This window comes from Lissotriton helveticus, chromosome 4_2 (assembly GCF_964261635.1).
Source record: "Lissotriton helveticus chromosome 4_2, aLisHel1.1, whole genome shotgun sequence".
Classification (NCBI taxonomy): domain Eukaryota; kingdom Metazoa; phylum Chordata; class Amphibia; order Caudata; family Salamandridae; genus Lissotriton; species Lissotriton helveticus.
Window position 1 is genome coordinate 142,000,515 of NC_136064.1, and position 18,472 is coordinate 142,018,986.

General features: G+C 45.4%; 1 protein-coding gene across 1 annotated transcript; it reads left to right on the forward strand.

Moving 5' to 3' along the window:
- The first annotated feature begins 3,534 nt into the window (after nucleotides 1–3,534).
- LOC144751983 (vomeronasal type-2 receptor 26-like) lies at nucleotides 3,535–16,834 on the forward strand. The gene is made up of 3 exons (XM_078639942.1): nucleotides 3,535–3,552; nucleotides 11,346–11,469; nucleotides 15,933–16,834. The coding sequence occupies exons 1-3, from the start codon at nucleotides 3,535–3,537 to the stop codon at nucleotides 16,832–16,834; spliced, it is 1,044 nt and encodes a 347-aa protein (XP_078496068.1).
- Nucleotides 16,835–18,472: the final 1,638 nt, after the last annotated feature.

Sequence of the window (18,472 nt, forward strand, 5' to 3'; positions counted from 1 at the left end):
TACCTAGCAGGTTTCCCTCACCAATCTCCTCATCTGTGAGTCGTCGGTTAATTCCACTGTGGCAAAAAATTAATGAGTTGTGTGTGTGGCTAGGTATTTAGCAACAATATCAGTGATGACATGTTTGGCATTGCACACTACCTGTATGTTCAGGGAATGACAGGATTTGCAGTTTTAGAGCACATACTCATTCAGTGAGGGGGAGATAGCGACATGGGTCCCATCTATGCAGCCAATTACATGGGGAAATTGGACTATCTGGTAGAACTCCTGCTTGGCCTGATCTAGTGCTTGCTGTGTGCTGGGGAATTGGATGTGGTGATGCAGCCTCTGTACCATTGCATCAAGGAAAGTGTGGAAGAAGCATGACAGTGCACTCTGAGAGACCCCTCCTGCTGTGGCTATCACCCCCTGAAAACTCCTTGATGCCTGTAGGTGCAGTGAGCACAGGACCTTTACATAGGTGGGAATGGTGTGTGTCCTACGTCCGGGGTGTTCTAGTATGGGTTTGAGCTCCTCTATCAAGTCCAGGATACTGTCCGCATCCAGCCTGTAGTTCACATGGATCTCCTCCACTGTTCTCTGGAACACGGTGATGCGCGCTATGAAATTACTTTCCTGGCGTCTCCTTCTCTGTGCAGCAGCTCTGATTCATAGCCTCCTGGCTATCACATACAGCCCAGCCAGTGTGGAAAACCCCTGTGGCATTGTGGGCCTGTTTAAAAAGGTCACACCTGGTTACCACCTGCTCAGAGTTGGTGGTAATTGTGATGTCAAAATAGCGAATTTCGCAAAATCACAATTTGTGATTTTTTCTTGCATCTCATTTTGCGAATTTGCAATTTGCGAGCACGTTATTAGCGAATATCACAAATGACGTGGCGCTGATTGCGAGTTTGCAAATTTGTTCAAAGATTCCATGCCTCGCAAAATTGGTAATCGCTAAATTTATGATTACAATATTTGCGCACCAGAACCCTTTCCTACATAGGAACACTCTGTTTTGCAATCGCAAATACCATTTTGCTGTGATTCACAGCCTCCTTTGGATTTAGACACTGCAGCCAACTCAGATAATTCCATCTCAGACCATGTCCATGTGTAGTGGGTGTGGGCCAACACATGCTTCCACAAGAGGCCGCTGCACTGGTGACTCCCACACACCTATTTCAGGACCCAGTGGATGTGGCAGACATCTGTAAGGGCATTGTAGATAATTCTGAACTCAACGCTCTGCCAGACACTCCCTTGAACACGCTTTGGTATTCGTTGAACGCGACCATATGTACAGAGGTGATATCTACTACTGCTAATGCCTGGGAGCGCAAGTCTTTGTTGTTGGGGGAGGGCTTGTCAGCTGCGATCAAGGCTCTGGAGGAGAGGGATCATGTGGCCACCAAACGCTTATTGGCATCCTGTGTGGCCAATTGTAAGCACATAGGACTAACTGGGCTGAGTGCTCTCTCTTAGCCCTGAAGCAGAAATATTATGCTCATTAACTCAGTCAGCATCAATACACCCATAGCCAAACTCTAGGACAAGGGTGTGACTTGGCCAGCCACCGAGAGTGACAAGCAAAGGGCAATCCACAATTACTACCAGATCCTATGTTCACAAGATGGCGTTCTCCGGAGCCTGATGATTGCTTTCCTGCAGGATTGTGATTAGGATCCATTGACCCTAGACATTCAGAACTCTTTGCTGCTGCCATCACTCTGGAGGAGTTGTGCCAGGCAGTTCGGACCTCCCCCTTGATAAGGCACCGGGGCCTGTCTCTTACTAATGGTTGTTTCTCCATAACCAGGATTGCCTCATGGTGATCTTTAACTCCTTTACTCAGGACACCGGCCTCACTTCCACCGTGGCGGCAGCTGAGGTTGTGCTCATCCCCAAGCACAGAAAAGAACCTGCATGCGGCTCTCCTATCGTCCCATTCCTCTCCTCAACATGTTTGCAAACATTTTTACAAAGATTGTGTCCACTCAGTTAGAGAAGTTCCTGCCTGGCTTTACTAACCCTGACCAGGTGGGATTCATCTGTAATCACAAAAACAGAAAACGGTGTGAAATCCCAAGGCTCAAACTCCCTACGCTCTTTTAGAGATACCTTATGAAGGAGGTGCCTTGACCTACTTTCTACTCCTAGTTTAACTTTCTAGAGCAATTCCAAGAATTGGACGAGGACGGCTCACTCATGTAATGTGACGTACTTCATCATTTGCAGCCTCGTCCCTTGCCGGTACCACGGTACTACCAGGTCGGACTCAACCTCAGGTTGGGGCTTACCTGAGGGAGTTCTTAGATATCTCCTACCTAGCCAGCACTGTGCTCCAGTTGAATAGTTCAAAATATCTTGGGATAAACCAGAAAAATGACCTTTATTCTGGTGGTATCCCAGATATATTAAAAAGTAACTGTGGGCGTAACCACACGAGGCATACACTAGTTTTATGGCCAATATGCGTCTCTTTGTATTCGTAGATACATGCTAGCATATTTCTGCCATTTGTGGGTCTATTTACCTATGGCATTCATCAGAGCTGTGTCTAAGAGTCCCTATCCTGCAAGTAGTCTGTGCAGAGTACCCAAGGACAATGAAAAGAATATGTTATCGAGAAAACCTACCTCTCGTTTTCAGCAATACTTCCGTTAAGTAAACAACCTGAAAATACAAAAGGGAAAAACAGGGGTCAGAATAGAGAAAGGGAGAGGTAGCTAGCAAGTCATTATTTATTTGCTTTTTATATGGAAGACTCCTCATTTAGTACACTCTCTGAAGGGGAGACAAATATTTGTACACCCCGTAGAATCATTGTGTTTAAAAACCTTAGTGCAAACAGTCCTTCCAACAAACGTGATTGGGAAACTCTGAAATCTTATTCATTGACACAACATACATATGTGACATTAAAAAACATGTGAAGACACCAGAAATTAATGTACCTAGTTTTGTTGTGCTAAAAACCTCATGGTCTGTTCTGGGCAGGTATCTCCAGTAGTCACACTCCAATAGTAGGGTTACATTAATTTGTTTTAAGATTAGGCATATGCAGAGTGGGAGAATAGTAACTTTACCACTAAATGCCCCCTTCTTCTATTAAAATCAATATGTTTTGTGTGCCTACAACCAATGTTGTTATCTATTATCATCTATTCACACTTACTTCGTCAAGGTAGAAAACCCACTTCTTGTCCTACTGTGCCCCTTTGAACAACCAACTAGAGGAAGCTTCATGCCGGCAGACGCTTCCTTATGAGCCACCCCTTAGGAGGGCATTGTCCGAGCGATTGATTTTTTCCACCTGTTGCTCGAGGCAGGAGGTGGGTAGGGTCACAGGTAAAATGCCACATGGCTTGAGATAATTATCAAAATCCTTTGTGGTTGATGTCCATAGACGCTTACCCGGTTAGCGGTTTCCATCACTGTATAGTGACTGGGAACCTTGTACTGTGCAATTCGGCTCGCCATTGTACCCTCATGTTAGGAGTGGGCGAGGCATCGACTGCGTGCTGCACGTGTGTACGAGCACCAACCATGTTCACAGCTCTTGTGGTATGCCCTGACGTATACTGACGTGGGCAGACGTTCTGTAGCACATTGTGATCATGCCTCTTTGTTTGTGATGCATTGCTCATTGTTGAGCGATAGTTCTACGGCCTTCTGGGACATGTAGTCACCATGCATCCATTTTTGGTCCTTGATGATGATCTTACAATTTTAAATAAAAAATAAAATGGAGAAACTAACTGTATGTATCCTGTAATGCGACTTTCACCATTCTCACATAGACGTTGCAATATTATCCATACGATATGTATCTATATTTAACTCCTCAATGTTATTCTTGCTCGTTATCTGCCCACTGTTAGTGTGCCTATTGTTTTTCAAAGGAATTTTGAAATTATCATCTGTGTTATTTATTTATTTATTTATTTGAAGGTTTTATATAGCGCTGGCTCCACCCGGGGGTATCAGAGCGCTTTACATTGGAATGACAATAGTACATGGAATACAAAACAGTGGTATCCAAATGAAGCATTTAGAACATGGTGGACTGAGAGAACACATTGAGTAATACAGCTTGAATCAATAAACAGTGCAAGGAAGTAGCTATTTACAAAACAACACTTGAATAGAGTGATTACAAATTATTAAACAGTATAAGGAGGTAGACTCATTATTTTGTGAAGAAGTAAGGGTTGGGGAGAGAAAAAAAGGGGGGAGGGGAAGTATTTGCAAAGGGGTGGAAGGGGAAGAAAAAGTGGAAGAGGGGTAGGGAAGGAGGTGAATAGGTGAGGTCGACATAGGCGGAATGAACAGAGGTGAGAAGGCAAGGGTTTCAAAGGGAAGGGAAAGTGTATCAAGTATGATGTTACAAGGATTAAGGACACCAGTATTTGCTGAGAGGGTGCATTTTAAGCTCTTTTTTTAGACTGGCTTAAATTGGGGTTGAGTTTTAGCTCTTTCAGGAGGGTATTCCAGATACTGGTAGCCTTACCAGAGAAGGAGCGAGATTGTGTGGCTTTCTTTTTAACAGAGGGGGTACGAGGAGGAGAGAGTTGGTACTTCTCATCGGTCGGGTACTACCCGCTTTATTGAGTTTGTTTCAGAGGTAAAGCGGGTCTTTTGATGAACGGCTTTGTACGTAATGCAGACTATTTTATAGGAGGTTCTGCCTTTGATAGGAAGCCATTTAAGGGTCAGGCGGGATGTGGTCAGAGCACTTGCAGTCAGTTGTAAGCCTGGCCGCTAGGTTGAGAACAGATTTGACGGGGGCAAGGTGAACTTTGGGAGATCCAAAAAGTAGGGCGATGCCATAGTAAATTTTCAAGAGGACTAGAGATTGGAGAACAGATTTGAAATCTTCCGCTGGAATGAAAAGTTTGATTTTTTTGAGATGTTGGAATGTGAAAAGTGCTCCTTTTGCTGAGTTTTTTATATGGGAATTGAGTGTTAACTTACTGTCAATGGTGATGCCAAGGGATTTTACTGATTCGGATAAGGAAAGTGAAGAGTTTAGGGCACTAAGGCTGGTGATCCATGTTTGGATCAGGAGTGAGTTGTTTTTAGGAGAAAAAAGAATGATCTCAGTTTGAATTTGAGATGGTTGGAGGAGAACAAGGTTTGTATATTTTAGCAAAGAAAACTAGGGCTTTTGCAGCACACCACTTATCATTGTTCAGTCTTGATTACGTGTATCACATCTGTGGGTATAAGTAACACCTTAGTACAGTTAGAGACAATTCAACAATAGTAATCAGAACAGGAATCCAGAAAGATCAGTCTTCTTGCTGTTCAGTAGCCTTTATTAGTGTTACAAAGATGTTTAAAAAACTCCCAGCAAGTCACTGGGTCGCTCACCTGGTGCAAAAATCCCAGCACTACGGTATTCTGGCATGACACCTTTTGCTTGATGCGGAGAAGGAATTTGACCGGGTGAGTTGGTCTTTTCTGATCACAGTCCTGGACAAGATTGGGCTGGGGCCCGGTATGATTGCCAAGCATTAATGGACAATATACACCACAAATCCACATCTCCAGGAGACACCCGACAAGGGTCCCTGCTATCACCCCACCTTTTTGCCTTCGTGGTTGAGCCCTTGGCTATTACTGGGTGGCTGATGGCAGATATAGTTGGCATCCCTTTTGGCGGCCATGCCCACAAGTTCAGTCTTTTTGCAGAGGACCTCTTATTTACCATTACCCAACCAGAGACCTTCCTGCTGATGATCATTGACTGCTTGTCCACCTTGAAGCAGTCTCTGGACTTAAAAAGTAAAAACATGACAAAATCCTTTGTGCTCAAATTTACCATACCCCAGAAGGCTCTCCCTGCGTTTCAAGAGTTAGTGCTGTTTCAGTGGGCCCTGGGCAGCCCACTTACTTTAGATCTCTGAATGGGTGATTCGCAAGAGTTACAATCACTGGTATCATATGGACTCGTCAGTGATCTGTTGCACTTATGGGATCTAACTTGGCACCCTAAGTATGCTCAACCATGTAGTGGTACTTGGTCACTCGCACTCAAATGGTTTGGGTGATATGGGATAAGACAGCACTCCAGAGAGGCCTTGCTACTTTCCCCACCCCTATTCGACAAAACCCTGAGTTCACCATGGCACTAAGCTCCCACGTGTTTCCTAGCTGGGAAGCCAGGAAATGTAGAAAACTAAGGATTATATTTGTGAGTGGCACACTTGAGGCATTAGAGCACTGGAATGTGGAATTCAATCTCCCCTAATTTGCACAGATGCAGTTCTACCAAGTGTGCCACTGGGCACTGCACCCCTCCAATCCCCAAGGGGACATTTGGAACTATGCTTGCTGAAAAGCTTGGTAGTACCTATATTGGCTCTAGCAGCCTGAACACCTATGAGGTTCTACAGCATGCTACAACCCTTTGTGCACACGTCCACCAAGCTAGATATCAAAATAACATCTCAGAGGGCATTACAGGCAAACAGTGGGAGACAGTATGGTGTGCTATAGACAGTGTGGCGTGCTAGAGACAGGGTGGCATGCTAGAGACAGGGTGGCATGCTAGAGACAGGGTGGCATGCTAGCCCCAAAACATACAGAAGTTTTTCCCAATGGGATGCAGCCTCTAAACTGGTGGTTCATTGTTATTAAACATTTTTCTGGCTCCACACCATGTATCCTTCGATGCCCCCCCTCTGTTGGGGATGTGGAACGGAGAGGACAGTTCTGTCACATTCTGATATCCTGTTCCCTTTTAGCTACAGATTGGAAGGAGATCTTGGGGCACTTTAATGATGTAGTGGGATAGTACATCACTTATAAACATACCACCTTTATGTTGGGCGTCCAGACCCGCACAGACCCGGTCCCTGAAAGCCACGACACATGCAGCCTGATGACTGATTGGTCATACACTGATGCTGCTCAACAGCTCTTCACACTGATTTGAAAGAAGTTCCTGCACCCCTGTCACCCTATAGATCCAATGCCAGTCATATGATGGAGATGGAACAACTCTCACACAATCTGGACCACACTGCTGGCAAGTTCCTAAGTTATTGGCACCCCTTACTCACATATCTTAGTTGCCTGCCCTACACCCTCAGAGTTTAAAACACTGAATATTTTTGGTCAAACACTCCTCCTCTCAGAGTCATGCTGAGTTCTTGGGCTGTGCCTCAGACATCTCCCCCTTGTGCTTGAGGGTTTTGTTCATTCACCTGACTGGTGCTGCTCTGGGTCTGAGGGATTCTGAAGGTGTGTATTGACTTGATGTGCTGACTTCTGTTATTATTTTGTTTTGTTTATTCTTTGGCATGTCTCATTCAAAAGCATGCAATGGTTTGACTTGCTTGTTGCTCCTTCATGCTGTGACGTGTCCTCCTCACTATGTTGCATCAGACTTGCTTTGCTTGATGTGCACTTGAGTTTTCTCCCTGCCATGTCTTCTTTTGTATTGTCGTTTGAAAAAAGACGTCACGTAAAAGAGAAAGAAACTTGAAGGCAGACATGCTTTAAAATGGGCCCATCCTACCTGGCCGATAAATTTAGACCCTACACTCCCTCACGTGCTCTTCGCCCCAGCAGTAAAAATGTTCTCGAAGTACCAATCATCAAGAGGGCAAGATTAGCAGGGAAAGCCCTCTCCTACCTCGGTCCACGTCTCTGGAATGAACTTCCTGATTCTCTTAGGTTCTGTCCAGAACACATGACATTTAGAAAACTATTAAAGACCTTCTTGTTTCTTACTTATTAACTAGGTTAGTATCCCAAACTTCCTCAGAGTCTGTGTTAGCATAGAGATGCTCCTTTGGGAGTCGATTCAAGCGCTTTATAAACATATTAATAAATAAATTTAAAAAATGAGATTTAAATAAATTGCTCAGTAGTGTACCAGCATGGACTGGTTTTAGGGCAGTGGTCCTCGTATGTGTGTGTTAATGTGTTATTTGCATGTCTGCAAGTCTGGGTGTGAGGTTTGAGTGAATGGATGAGTGAATGGATGAGTGGGCGACTGGCAAGGATTGGGGATAACTCAATTGAGAGTTGTTAGGCTTCAGTGATCATTGAAGTAAAAAATTTTAGAAATACGAGATAGCCAACAAGGGGCAACAAGGGGCGAAGGAAGAGGAACCACCCCTGGGGTCACTGGGGTCAATGTGTGCTCTGCCTGCCACGATCCAGCAAGTCCTCTGCTATCTACCTACCATCTGCCCCTTGCAAGCTGGAATCTCTCTACGACTATTGCTGCACCTCTTCTCCATAAATAAAGAACAGAGAGAGTAGGCAAGAGAAAGTGGAATCTAAGTAATATGCAATAATTTACCTTAATCTTGAGTCTATCAGGTGTGTCTGTTTCCTTTTATCCTACAGAATGGAGCACTCTGGGACCTACAGGACCTAATTTACAAAGGTAAACCCACACTTTTGTGTAAGTATGGCGTTTTATGGTGTTCACAAACAATGTTTGTAACTTTATAAATGGTATTTTTTCAACTGTGGAGACTACCCAGTAATGGCGGAGTCACCCCTAGTGGACGGAGACTCTACTCTTCAGAGTCTCCATGCAGGAAAAGACAGGACAGGCAGAGCTATGAGACTCTGTACATTGTTGCTGATTCCAAAACTATATTTCAGATATATTTTGTACATTTTTTATTTTTTTTTGCAGAGTTTTATATAGCGCGAACTAGACCCGAACCGAATCAGGTATCAGAGCGCTTTACATATGTTCCAGTTACACTTTCATTTTAGGCACGGGGAGATTAAGTGATTTGCCCAGAATCACAGGAGGTGATGGCGTCGTTACCGAGACTCGAACCCAGATCCCCAGGTCCGAGGTCGAGCGCCCTAGCCGTTAGGCCAACTCCTCTCCCCTGATTTCAGTATTAAAAAAAGTACAGAAAGTACTATTCACTAATGTAGCAATCAATCAATCAATCAATCATTACATTTATAGAGCGCGCTACATACCCGTGAGGGTCTCAAGGCGCTGGGTGGGGGCGCTACTGGTCGAAGAGCCCGGTCTTGAGGAGTCTTCTGAAGGCCAGTAGGTCCTGAGTCTGGCGTAGATTGGTTGAGTGTTCCAGGTCTTGGTGGCGAGGTAGGAGAAGGATATTCCTCCGGCTGTGGTTTTCCGGATCCGAGGGACTGTGGTGAGGGCAAGGTTGGCAGAGCGGAGGCTTCGGGTGGGGGTGTGGAAGCTGAGTCGGTTGTTGAGTTAGGTTGGTCCGGTGTTGTGTAGTGCTTTGTGGGCGTGGATGAGGAGTTTGAAGGTGATCCTCTTGTTGATGGGGAGCCAGTGCGGGCCTCTCAGGTGGGGTGTGATGTGGCTGTGGCGGGGGACGTCGAGGATCATTCGAGCCAAGGCGTTCTGGATTTGTTGTAGTCATCTCAGGAGCTTGTTTGTAGTTCCTGAGTAGAGGGCGTTCCTGTAGTCTAGTCTGCTGGTGATGAGGGCCTGGGTGACAGTTTTTCTAGTGTCGGTGGGGATCCATTTGAAGATTCTGCGGAGCATTCGGAGGGTGTTGAAGCAGGACTGGGAGACGGCGTTGACTTGCCTGGTCATGGAGAGGGTGAAGTCGAGGATGACCCCCAGGTTGCGTGCGTGGTCTGTGGGTTCTGGGGCTGCGCCTAGCGATGTGGGCCACCAGGAGTTGTCCCAGGCTGAAGGGGTGGGTCCGAGGATGAGGACCTCCGTTTTGTCTGAGTTCAGCTTCAGTCTGCTGTCCTTCATCCAGTCAGCTACAGCCTTCATTCCTCTCTGGAGGTTGGTTTTGGCGGTGTGGGGGTCTTCGGTGAGGGATATGATCAGCTGGGTGTCGTCGGCGTAGGAGATGATGTTGAGGTTATGTTGTCGTGCGACGTGGGCGAGTGGTGCCATGTAGATATTGAACAGCGTCGGGCTGAGGGAGGATCCCTGTGGGATGCCGCAGATGATCTCGGTGGATTTCGAGCGGAAGGGTGGAAGGCGGACGCTCTGGGTTCTGCCGTAGAGGAAGGATGTGGTCCAGGCCAGGGCCTTCTCTTGAATTCCGGCGTCATGGAGGCGTGCTGATAGGGTGCGGTGGCAGACTGTGTCAAAGGCTGCTGATAGGTCCAGGAGGATGAGGGCGGCTGTTTCTCATTTGTCCATCGGGATCCTGACGTCGTCAGTGGCGGCGATAAGGGCGGTCTCTGTGCTGTGGTTGCTGCGAAAACCGGATTGGGAGGGGTCCAGGATGTTGTTGTCTTCGAGGTAGCGGGTTAGCTGTTTGTTGACGATCTTCTCTGTCACTTTTGCCGGGAACGGGAGCAGGGAGATGGCCCGGAAGTTCTTGAGGTCCTTGGGGTCCGCCTTGGGCTTCTTCTGAAGGGCATTGATCTCTGCATGCTTCCAGCTTTCCGGGAAGGTTGCTGTCTCGAAGGAACTGTTGATTGTTTTCCGGAGGTGGGGCGCGATGGTTGTGCTAGCTTTGTTGAAGACGTGGGGAGGGCAGGGATAAGATGGGGATCCGGAGTGGATGGAGTTCATGGTTTTGATGGGTGTCTTCGTCGCTGACATTGGACCAGGCGGTCAGGCGGCTGGTGCGGGTGGTGGTCGCAGGGGTGGTTGACTCAGTGGTGGGTGTGGGGGTGTCGGGGTTGAGGCTGTCGTGGATGTCGGTGATCTTGCGATCAAAGAAGGCAGCCATGGAGTCGCACAGGTCTTGTGATGGTGGGATGTTGTTTGGTGTTGGAGCTGGGGTTGGAGAGTTCTTTCACGATGTTGAAGAGCTCTTAGGTGTTGTGCGCGTTGTTTTCTAGGTGGGCCTTGAAGGCGGTCCTCTTGGCGGTCCTGATGAGTTGGTGGTGTCTGTGGGTGGCGCTTTTGAGGGCAGTGTGGCTGTCTGGTGTTCGGTCGTGGAGCCATTTCTTCTGTAGCTTCCGACAGGTGTGCTTGGAGATCCGGAGGTCTTCGGTGAACCAGGTGGCTTACTTGTTGGTAGCAGGCAAAGTTCTATAAAAACAACCATTTGTGGATTCCTGTGTGTTCTCTTCCATGCAATCACTTTCACTCTGAGTGTAAGCCCTTTTAACCCAGGAAAGTATGACACATTAGTATGTGTAAATTAAACTCTAGCAACAGCATCTATGTGCAGAACATTTCTCTTTCTCCTCCCTTTTATCTAACCTTTGGTTACAATCCGGAGGACGTGATACAGTGGGGTATGGCATGGTTTGGATTGTTACGCTGTCGTTTGGAACAGTACAGTTTGCTATGGGATGGTTCAATACCCTCTAGTATCCTTATGTAGCACCAAGCCATGTGTCCTTCTATGTAATTTATTTTTCATCACATGAGTAAATATTTTAGTTTCTCACTCTGTATCTCTTCCTTTCCCCAGGCTCCCAGCTCCTTCTGCAGCGAGAGCTGCCTCCCTGGGTTCAGACAGTCTGTGAGGAAAGGATGGCCTGTCTGCTGCTTTGACTGTGTTCCCTGCTCTGCTGGTGAGATTTCAAATGAGACCGGTGAGTAACCTTTGAGTCTGAAGTGCTTACATCACAAAACCATGGACCGTATATCCATTGATTTCAAGACTCAGCAGGTTCATGGAGGTAACATTAATATTGGCCAGGCTGCCGTATCTATGGAAGTATTAGCCAAAGCCCTTAAAGAACATATTCAAAATGTCCCCTTGTTATGGAGAGATTGTCCATTTACCAAAGGGATGCCGTTATCACTATGGCCTCTTTGGAGTGGGTACCTTGTATTCCAGAGTAAAGGCAATAATGCACTGTATGAATCCAAATATGGTCCCCCCTGTCTTTTCCCCAGTGCTGGTGCACAATGGCCTGCCTAGCTCCAACACTGGCATCCTTTCACCATGCCGTAAGGGAGTCTCTGTTTCACGGAGGATTGAGGACTGCAGCACACATAGAAAGAGTGAAAAACTTAGAGAAATAAAAACATCTCTCCTCGTTATGCCTCACTTGGGGATGAGCAAGTTTTCGGCAATCCCAGATTTACCACTTCTAGTAAATCTAGGATTGCATCAAAAGACTTGGATGTTACATTGAAACAACCACTGGACACCCATGGAATGTCTCTCAGGGTCAGAATAACACAAAGCAGAGATTTGCACTGCGTTGATTTTCTCAAAATGTATGAAGCCTCTCTGGGTCACTCAAGGTGGACTTGTGTGGCTTTTGAACTATCATTTGGGCTTACATCACTCTTGCACCACATTGCGGGGTGCAAGAGCGATGCAAATTCCTTCATTAGTATGCCCTTGTGTGTTGTTCCTCATCAGTCACATAGTATAAGTAGTGCCATTAATGTCATTGGGCCCGATTTACAGAACTAACATAAGACAAAATCTTAATCTTACTACTTTTGGTATTCACAGAAGGCATTTAGTAGTAGTAAAGTTAAGATTTTGCCTTAAGTCTGTCCTAAGTTTGTCTTAAGTCTGTCTTAATATTGTCTTAAGTCTGTCTTAAGTCTGTCTTAAGTCAAACTTAAGTCAAACTTAAGACAAAATCCTAAACTTACTACTTTTGGTATTCTCAGAAGGCATTTAGTAGTAGTAGTAAAGTTAGGATTTTGTCTTAAGTCTGTCTTAACTCTGTCTTAAGTCTGTCTTAAGTTTGTCTTAAATCTGTCTTAAGTCTGTCTTAAGTCTGTCTTCAGTCAAACTTAAGACAAAATCCTAACTTTACTACTACTAGATGCCCTCTGTGAATACCAAATGTAGTAAGTTTAGGATGTTATCTTAAGTTCGTTCTGTGAATCGGGCCCATTGTGAGGGGGATGAACCAAAAATGAAAGCAAGTTGGTTCTACGTGTTTTGTACCATGGTGTCCCCAATAACATTGATTCAGAGTTTTAAAGAGTATGACCACCTCTTGACCTGATTTATTTTAGTACCTTGGATTACGGGGCCACAAGGAGCCGGTCTTTGTGTGTGATGCAGGTCATTTGAAATAATCATCTCACTTCTATAGGAAGCCATGGGTTGATGTGACCGAAGTGTTTCACTCCTGTAATAGGTCTTGTTGTTCTTCTCAGATCCATGTCTGACTTGTGAGTGCCTGTGAGTGGAGCACTTCTATAGACAAGTCTTGACATGAGCCCCTCATCTGAGATATTCTTTATGGTTTCATCCATGTTGTCTGCAACATGAGTCATATTCAAATTCTCATTTGGGATTTGCAGACTAGATGATATGTTCACTGCTAACATAAGCAAATTGTGAGAAATTGAGTTGTTAGTTGAATAGGGTGTGAGCACAGGTCAAGCAACATCCACAAAAAACAGTCAGGCTTAACAAAGAGGCACTGTGTAACGTATTTATGCAGTACACAGACAGTAATAAAGTGAAAACACAACACAAGAAACATCCCAAATAAATTTAGAACAATGGAGAAAGTTGTTATAACTTTTCTGACATCAACATGACAAAAAACAATCAGTAGACTCGGATTTATGAATTTTTGGACTTCTGAGTGAAATATAGTTTGCGTGAGACTTCGTCACTCAATCAATCAAATCACTTTATTCGATTAATTAAAATCATAAAAGTACAATACAAAACACAAAAGACAAAACACCATTGTTATCTTACAATATGAATGGGCGACATAAAAAAGTTTAAAATTCCTACACAAAATCTATGATTAGTTTATACTTAGAAAAAATATATCACGTAAAAACAGTTACAATAAGATAAAATTCAGAAAAATTCATGTTTCAATCATCATAGGAAATCTTTTTTTCCTAAGGCGGACAGCAGCAACAAGAAAAATGGCAATGTTAAAAATATTCCAGGTATTATCTAACAATTGAAGGTATATTAGAGCTGGTCTGACCTGTAAAAAGCCCTTTCCCCTCAGGAGCAGAGTTAAAAACCTCTTCCTAATGTCAATATAAAAATCACAAAACATTATAAAGTGCATAGTGTCCTGAGGTGAAAAATTGTCCTAGTGACACAGGGCTATATCTTCTGGTTTACACTAACCGGGGACATTACCCAAGGAAAAGTGAATTAAGTTGAATCGGAACCTAGTCAGAAGCCAGCGATGAAAAGGCTTAGTCACAATTCTCAGATAGGGCTATATTGACGGCGAGGAGATTATTAAATAATGAGCCCTGACTAAAGGTTTCCTGATCCTCCCGTTCCAGCCTCAATATATTCAAGAACTGCAATTTCACCCACTTTACATCAATTTTTTTTAACCCTTCTGGGGCATTATAGATATCAGGGCACCCTTAATTTAATGAACATACCCTTAACGTACGACAACCACTGGATACTGCTGGCTTCATCTAAGGCAACACACTCCCTTAGAACCTGATGGTTCAAAGTTAGCTCTGGATTGAGCCAAGTTTTCATCCAGCAGATCAAGGGAGCCAATGTCACCAGATCAGTCACATACCCCATCCCCAGTTCCTGGAGAATGGCATAAGTTGGGGTTGATTGGGGGACAGACACAAGGGAACGTAAACATTTGTTTTCAGCCAACTAAACCCCTGCCAGATGCTTATAACCCCAAATGGCAGCGCCACATGTAGCAATAGCCACACATTTAGACCTATAGAAGGCAAATATTGCCTCAAAAGGCCTGGCTCCCAATCGGTGCCACAAGCCCAGTAGAGCTGCCGACGATCTCCACTACTGCATTCTTTTGAACTTTAAATTGGGGGACCCAGAGCATCTGTCGTCGATTAAAACCCCCAAGTATGTAAAAGCAGTCACTCTAGTCATTGTCGAGCAAAAATACCATGGAGGTGTGGGAGAAAAGCAGAAAGGGGAGATAGCTGGAAAACACATGGACTTTCAATTAGTCCTGAACCAAAATGGAGTGAAAGTGACCCAATTAAAGAGCGGTAAGGAAGCTATTCTCCATGGAAGGAACACATACACGATTGAGAAATAGGAACACAAATAAAAGCAGTCAAAAGACTTTGACAGTAAAGCCAATTAATGGTAAGCAATGGTTGGGCTACAAAGCTCAGTCTGTTCTTGTTAAGTTCATAATATATGTTTGCAACTGGATAGCTTGCATTGTCTGATAGGCTCAAACCTAAAGTAAGTAAAAAGGCTTACTGAAAGCAAATGGGAGATGTGAGGCACTATGTCAAGAAGCATTCTGAAGGCAAGCAAGCAATACCCAGAGATCTGGACTGTCTTCAAACTAGCGGGCTTTGTTTATCCCAAAGAAGGTGTGAAGAGAAAGGTATAAGGAGAACAAGGGTATATCCATTCATCACAACAGTGCATCACAGGGTATATTCAAAGGTGTGGTAAGTTTTTATAGATTAGTAATATTTTTCACCTTACTAATGCATGTCTGTACTAAAGCTTTAATTATTATTGTACTCAGTACTTTTTAGCACCTTTGCTGCGGCGACTATTCCGCCGCAGCGCTAACGGTTGTGGGAGGCGTGCGGCTCACCTGCGGGGGTGACAGAACCGTTCCGTCACGGCTCGCGGGTGAGCTGTGCTTGTGACGGAACGGATCCGTCACGGCCCCGCCCGCTTAATGAAATGCGCCGCGCAGGCGCGGCGAGCGGGCTGTGACGGAACCGTTCCGTCATGAGCACAGCCCACCCGAGGGGCGTGACGGAACGGTTCCGTCAATAGCGTTGAAGTGGTTAAAAAAATATAGACTGAGATAACATATAATATTCATGAGTGGATATATATTGTTGTAGTCAATGATTCAGTTTTGGCCAGGAACTGTTTCACATAAAATTACCCTAAAAGCATGTCTTGTAGGTCTGTGGCTCTCCAGGCCGTACCTCCTTTTTAAAGTAGCTATCATAAGGGAGGCTAATGAGACATCTTTCTTTGTCCCCCAAGGGGACACATGCAAAGGCAACTAAAGGGCGATTTTTGTGTCACAAAGGCTGCAGTTTCTCCCTAATATCCGTTTGAGACTTCCTAAGTACAGAGATTGTAATCAATAACCAACTCTCTTCTTTTTCTCAGATTCCCATGACTGCTGGCCTTGTCCTGAAGACCAATGGCCCAATGAAGAGCGAACCCGATGTGATCTAACAACTGTCGAGTTCCTTTCCCTTGAGGAGCCTTTGGGAATCACACTTTTATGCCTCACCAGCCTCCTCTTCCTACTCACTCTTCTTGTTCTCTGCATCTTCAAGAAGTACCAGGACACGGCAATTGTTAAAGCAAACAATCAAGTACTCAGCTACGTGCTTCTCATTGCCCTCATGCTCTGCTTCCTCTGTCCCTTCACCTTCATTGGCCATCCCATGAGGGCCACCTGCATGATCCGCCAAAACTTATTTGGAATTATCTTTTCCATCAGCATTTCCACCATTCTGGCCAAGACCATCACTGTGATTATAGCGTTCAATGCTCGCGATCCCACCAGCCGTTCTTCAAGGTGGCTTGGGACCAGAATGCCCAGTGCAGTGGTCCTTCTGTGTTCATTTGCTCCAGTCCTGATTTGCACAGTCTGGCTGCTCCTTGATCCTCCGTTCCCAGTAAAGATGCAGATACAGGACACCACCATCCTCCAGTGTGACGAGGGCTCTGTTCTCTTCTTCTATATGATGTTGGGATATCTGGGCTTGTTGGCCAGTGTCAGTTTTGTGGTTGCATTTTATGCTCGCAATTTGCCTCAGAGTTTTAATGAGGCCAAGTTTCTTACCTTCAGTATGCTTGTGTTTCTGGCTGTCTGGACATCTTTCATCCCAGCGTATCTCAGCACAAATGGAAAATATTTGGTGGCCGTGGAGATCTTTGCCATCTTGTCATCGAGTGCAGGACTATTGGGTTGTATCTTCATTCCTAAATGTTACATCATCATTTGGAGGCCAGATATGAACACAAAACAGAACTTAATGCAAAAGTCTGTTTCCAAATGACCAAAAATAAATTTTTAAATGATGTATAAAATATTCTATTCGTATAACCTCTCTTGTTAATGTTAATGTTAATTTTAAAAGAGCTTGTTAAGCGTGCTAACACCGATTGGTTTCATGGCGCTATAGAGAGACAGAGAGCTGGTCCGGAGGGTTTTAGATGTGTGCTGGAGTTAGAGATAAGCTTGTTTATAGAGCCAGGTCTTAAGTGCTCTTCTGAATGTCCTGAGGTCCGGACAAGTCCGGATCTCAAGAGGAAAGGAATTCCGCAGACGAGGGGCCAGTGCCGCAAATCGACAGCCACCAGTGCGCTTATGTTTGAAGGAAGGTGTATGTAGAAGGCCAAGAGGGGCTGAGCGCAAATTGCGGGAAGGGGTATTCCTCATTATAAGTTTGTCAATGAATTTGGGACTTTCACAGTGAAGGGATTTGAAAATCATGCAGCCTGTTTTGAAGGAGCAACGCTGGGCCATGAGGAGCCAATGGAGTTTCATAAGCAGTGAGGTGGCAGATTACCATCTAGGTTGGCTCAGAATCAGTCTGGCTGCATAGTTTTGCACCATATGAAGTAGTTTCAGCAATTAGAGAGGTATGCCCAGGTAGATCGAATTCACATAGTCCAGGTGGGACAGTACCGTGGCTATCACCACCTGGGTGATGGCCTCCGATGTTAGGAAGCGCCAAACCTTCCGAATTTTCCTAAGTTGGAAAATACACTTGGAGACCACCTGGCCCACTTGAGTTTTCAGTGAGAGATCACTATTTAAGGTGACTCTGAGTGTCTTTGCCGAAGAAGAGGGAGATGGAGCTGGGCCCATGTCTAGCGGCCAATAGTGCGGGCCCCAGTATTTGACACTGTCCCCTGTGAGTACCAGCTCAGTCTTACCCGGGTTCAATTTCAGATGATTTTGATCCATCCAGGCTTGGATGTACCTCATGGTCGACTGAAAACTGGAGATGGAGATATCAGAATTGTCTATTGTAAAAAGCAGTTGCAGGTCGTCTGCATAATTGAAGACCGCCACTTGTCTATCTCTGAGGGCCTGGATTAAGGGAAAAACATAGAGATTGAACAAGTGAGGAGACAGGGAGGAGCCCTGTGGGACGCCACAAGTAATAGTCTGTTTAGGGGCAACCAGATCTCCAAGACGGACTGCTTCAGTTCTGTTCTCCAGAAAAGATTTCAGCCAGTTGACCGCTGTGCCCTGGACACTGGCCTGGATGACACGGTCGATCAGAATGGTGTGGTCGACCGTGTAAAATGCGGCCGAAAGATCCAGAAGCCCCATGGCCTGGGGAGAGCAGTTTTCTGCACAGTCACGGAGAGTATCTAGAACCGTGAGTACCACCGCCTCCGTTGAATGGGCGGGCCGGAACCCTGCTTGATGGGGCTCGAGGTAATTTGATTCCTCCAGAAAGTTGGACAGACATCTGGCTACGTGGGCCTCCATCACCTTTGCTAAGAAAGGGAGCAGGGAAATAGGGCGATAGTTTGCCTTACATGTTGGATCAGCCCCAGGTTTCTTCAGAAGCGGCACTACCGTCGCTTTCTTAATTTCTAGAGGCACTTGTCCCGATGTTAAGGAATCGTTCAGGAGGGTGCAGGCGGAGTCAGGGAGAGCAGAGAAGTAGTCTTTTAGA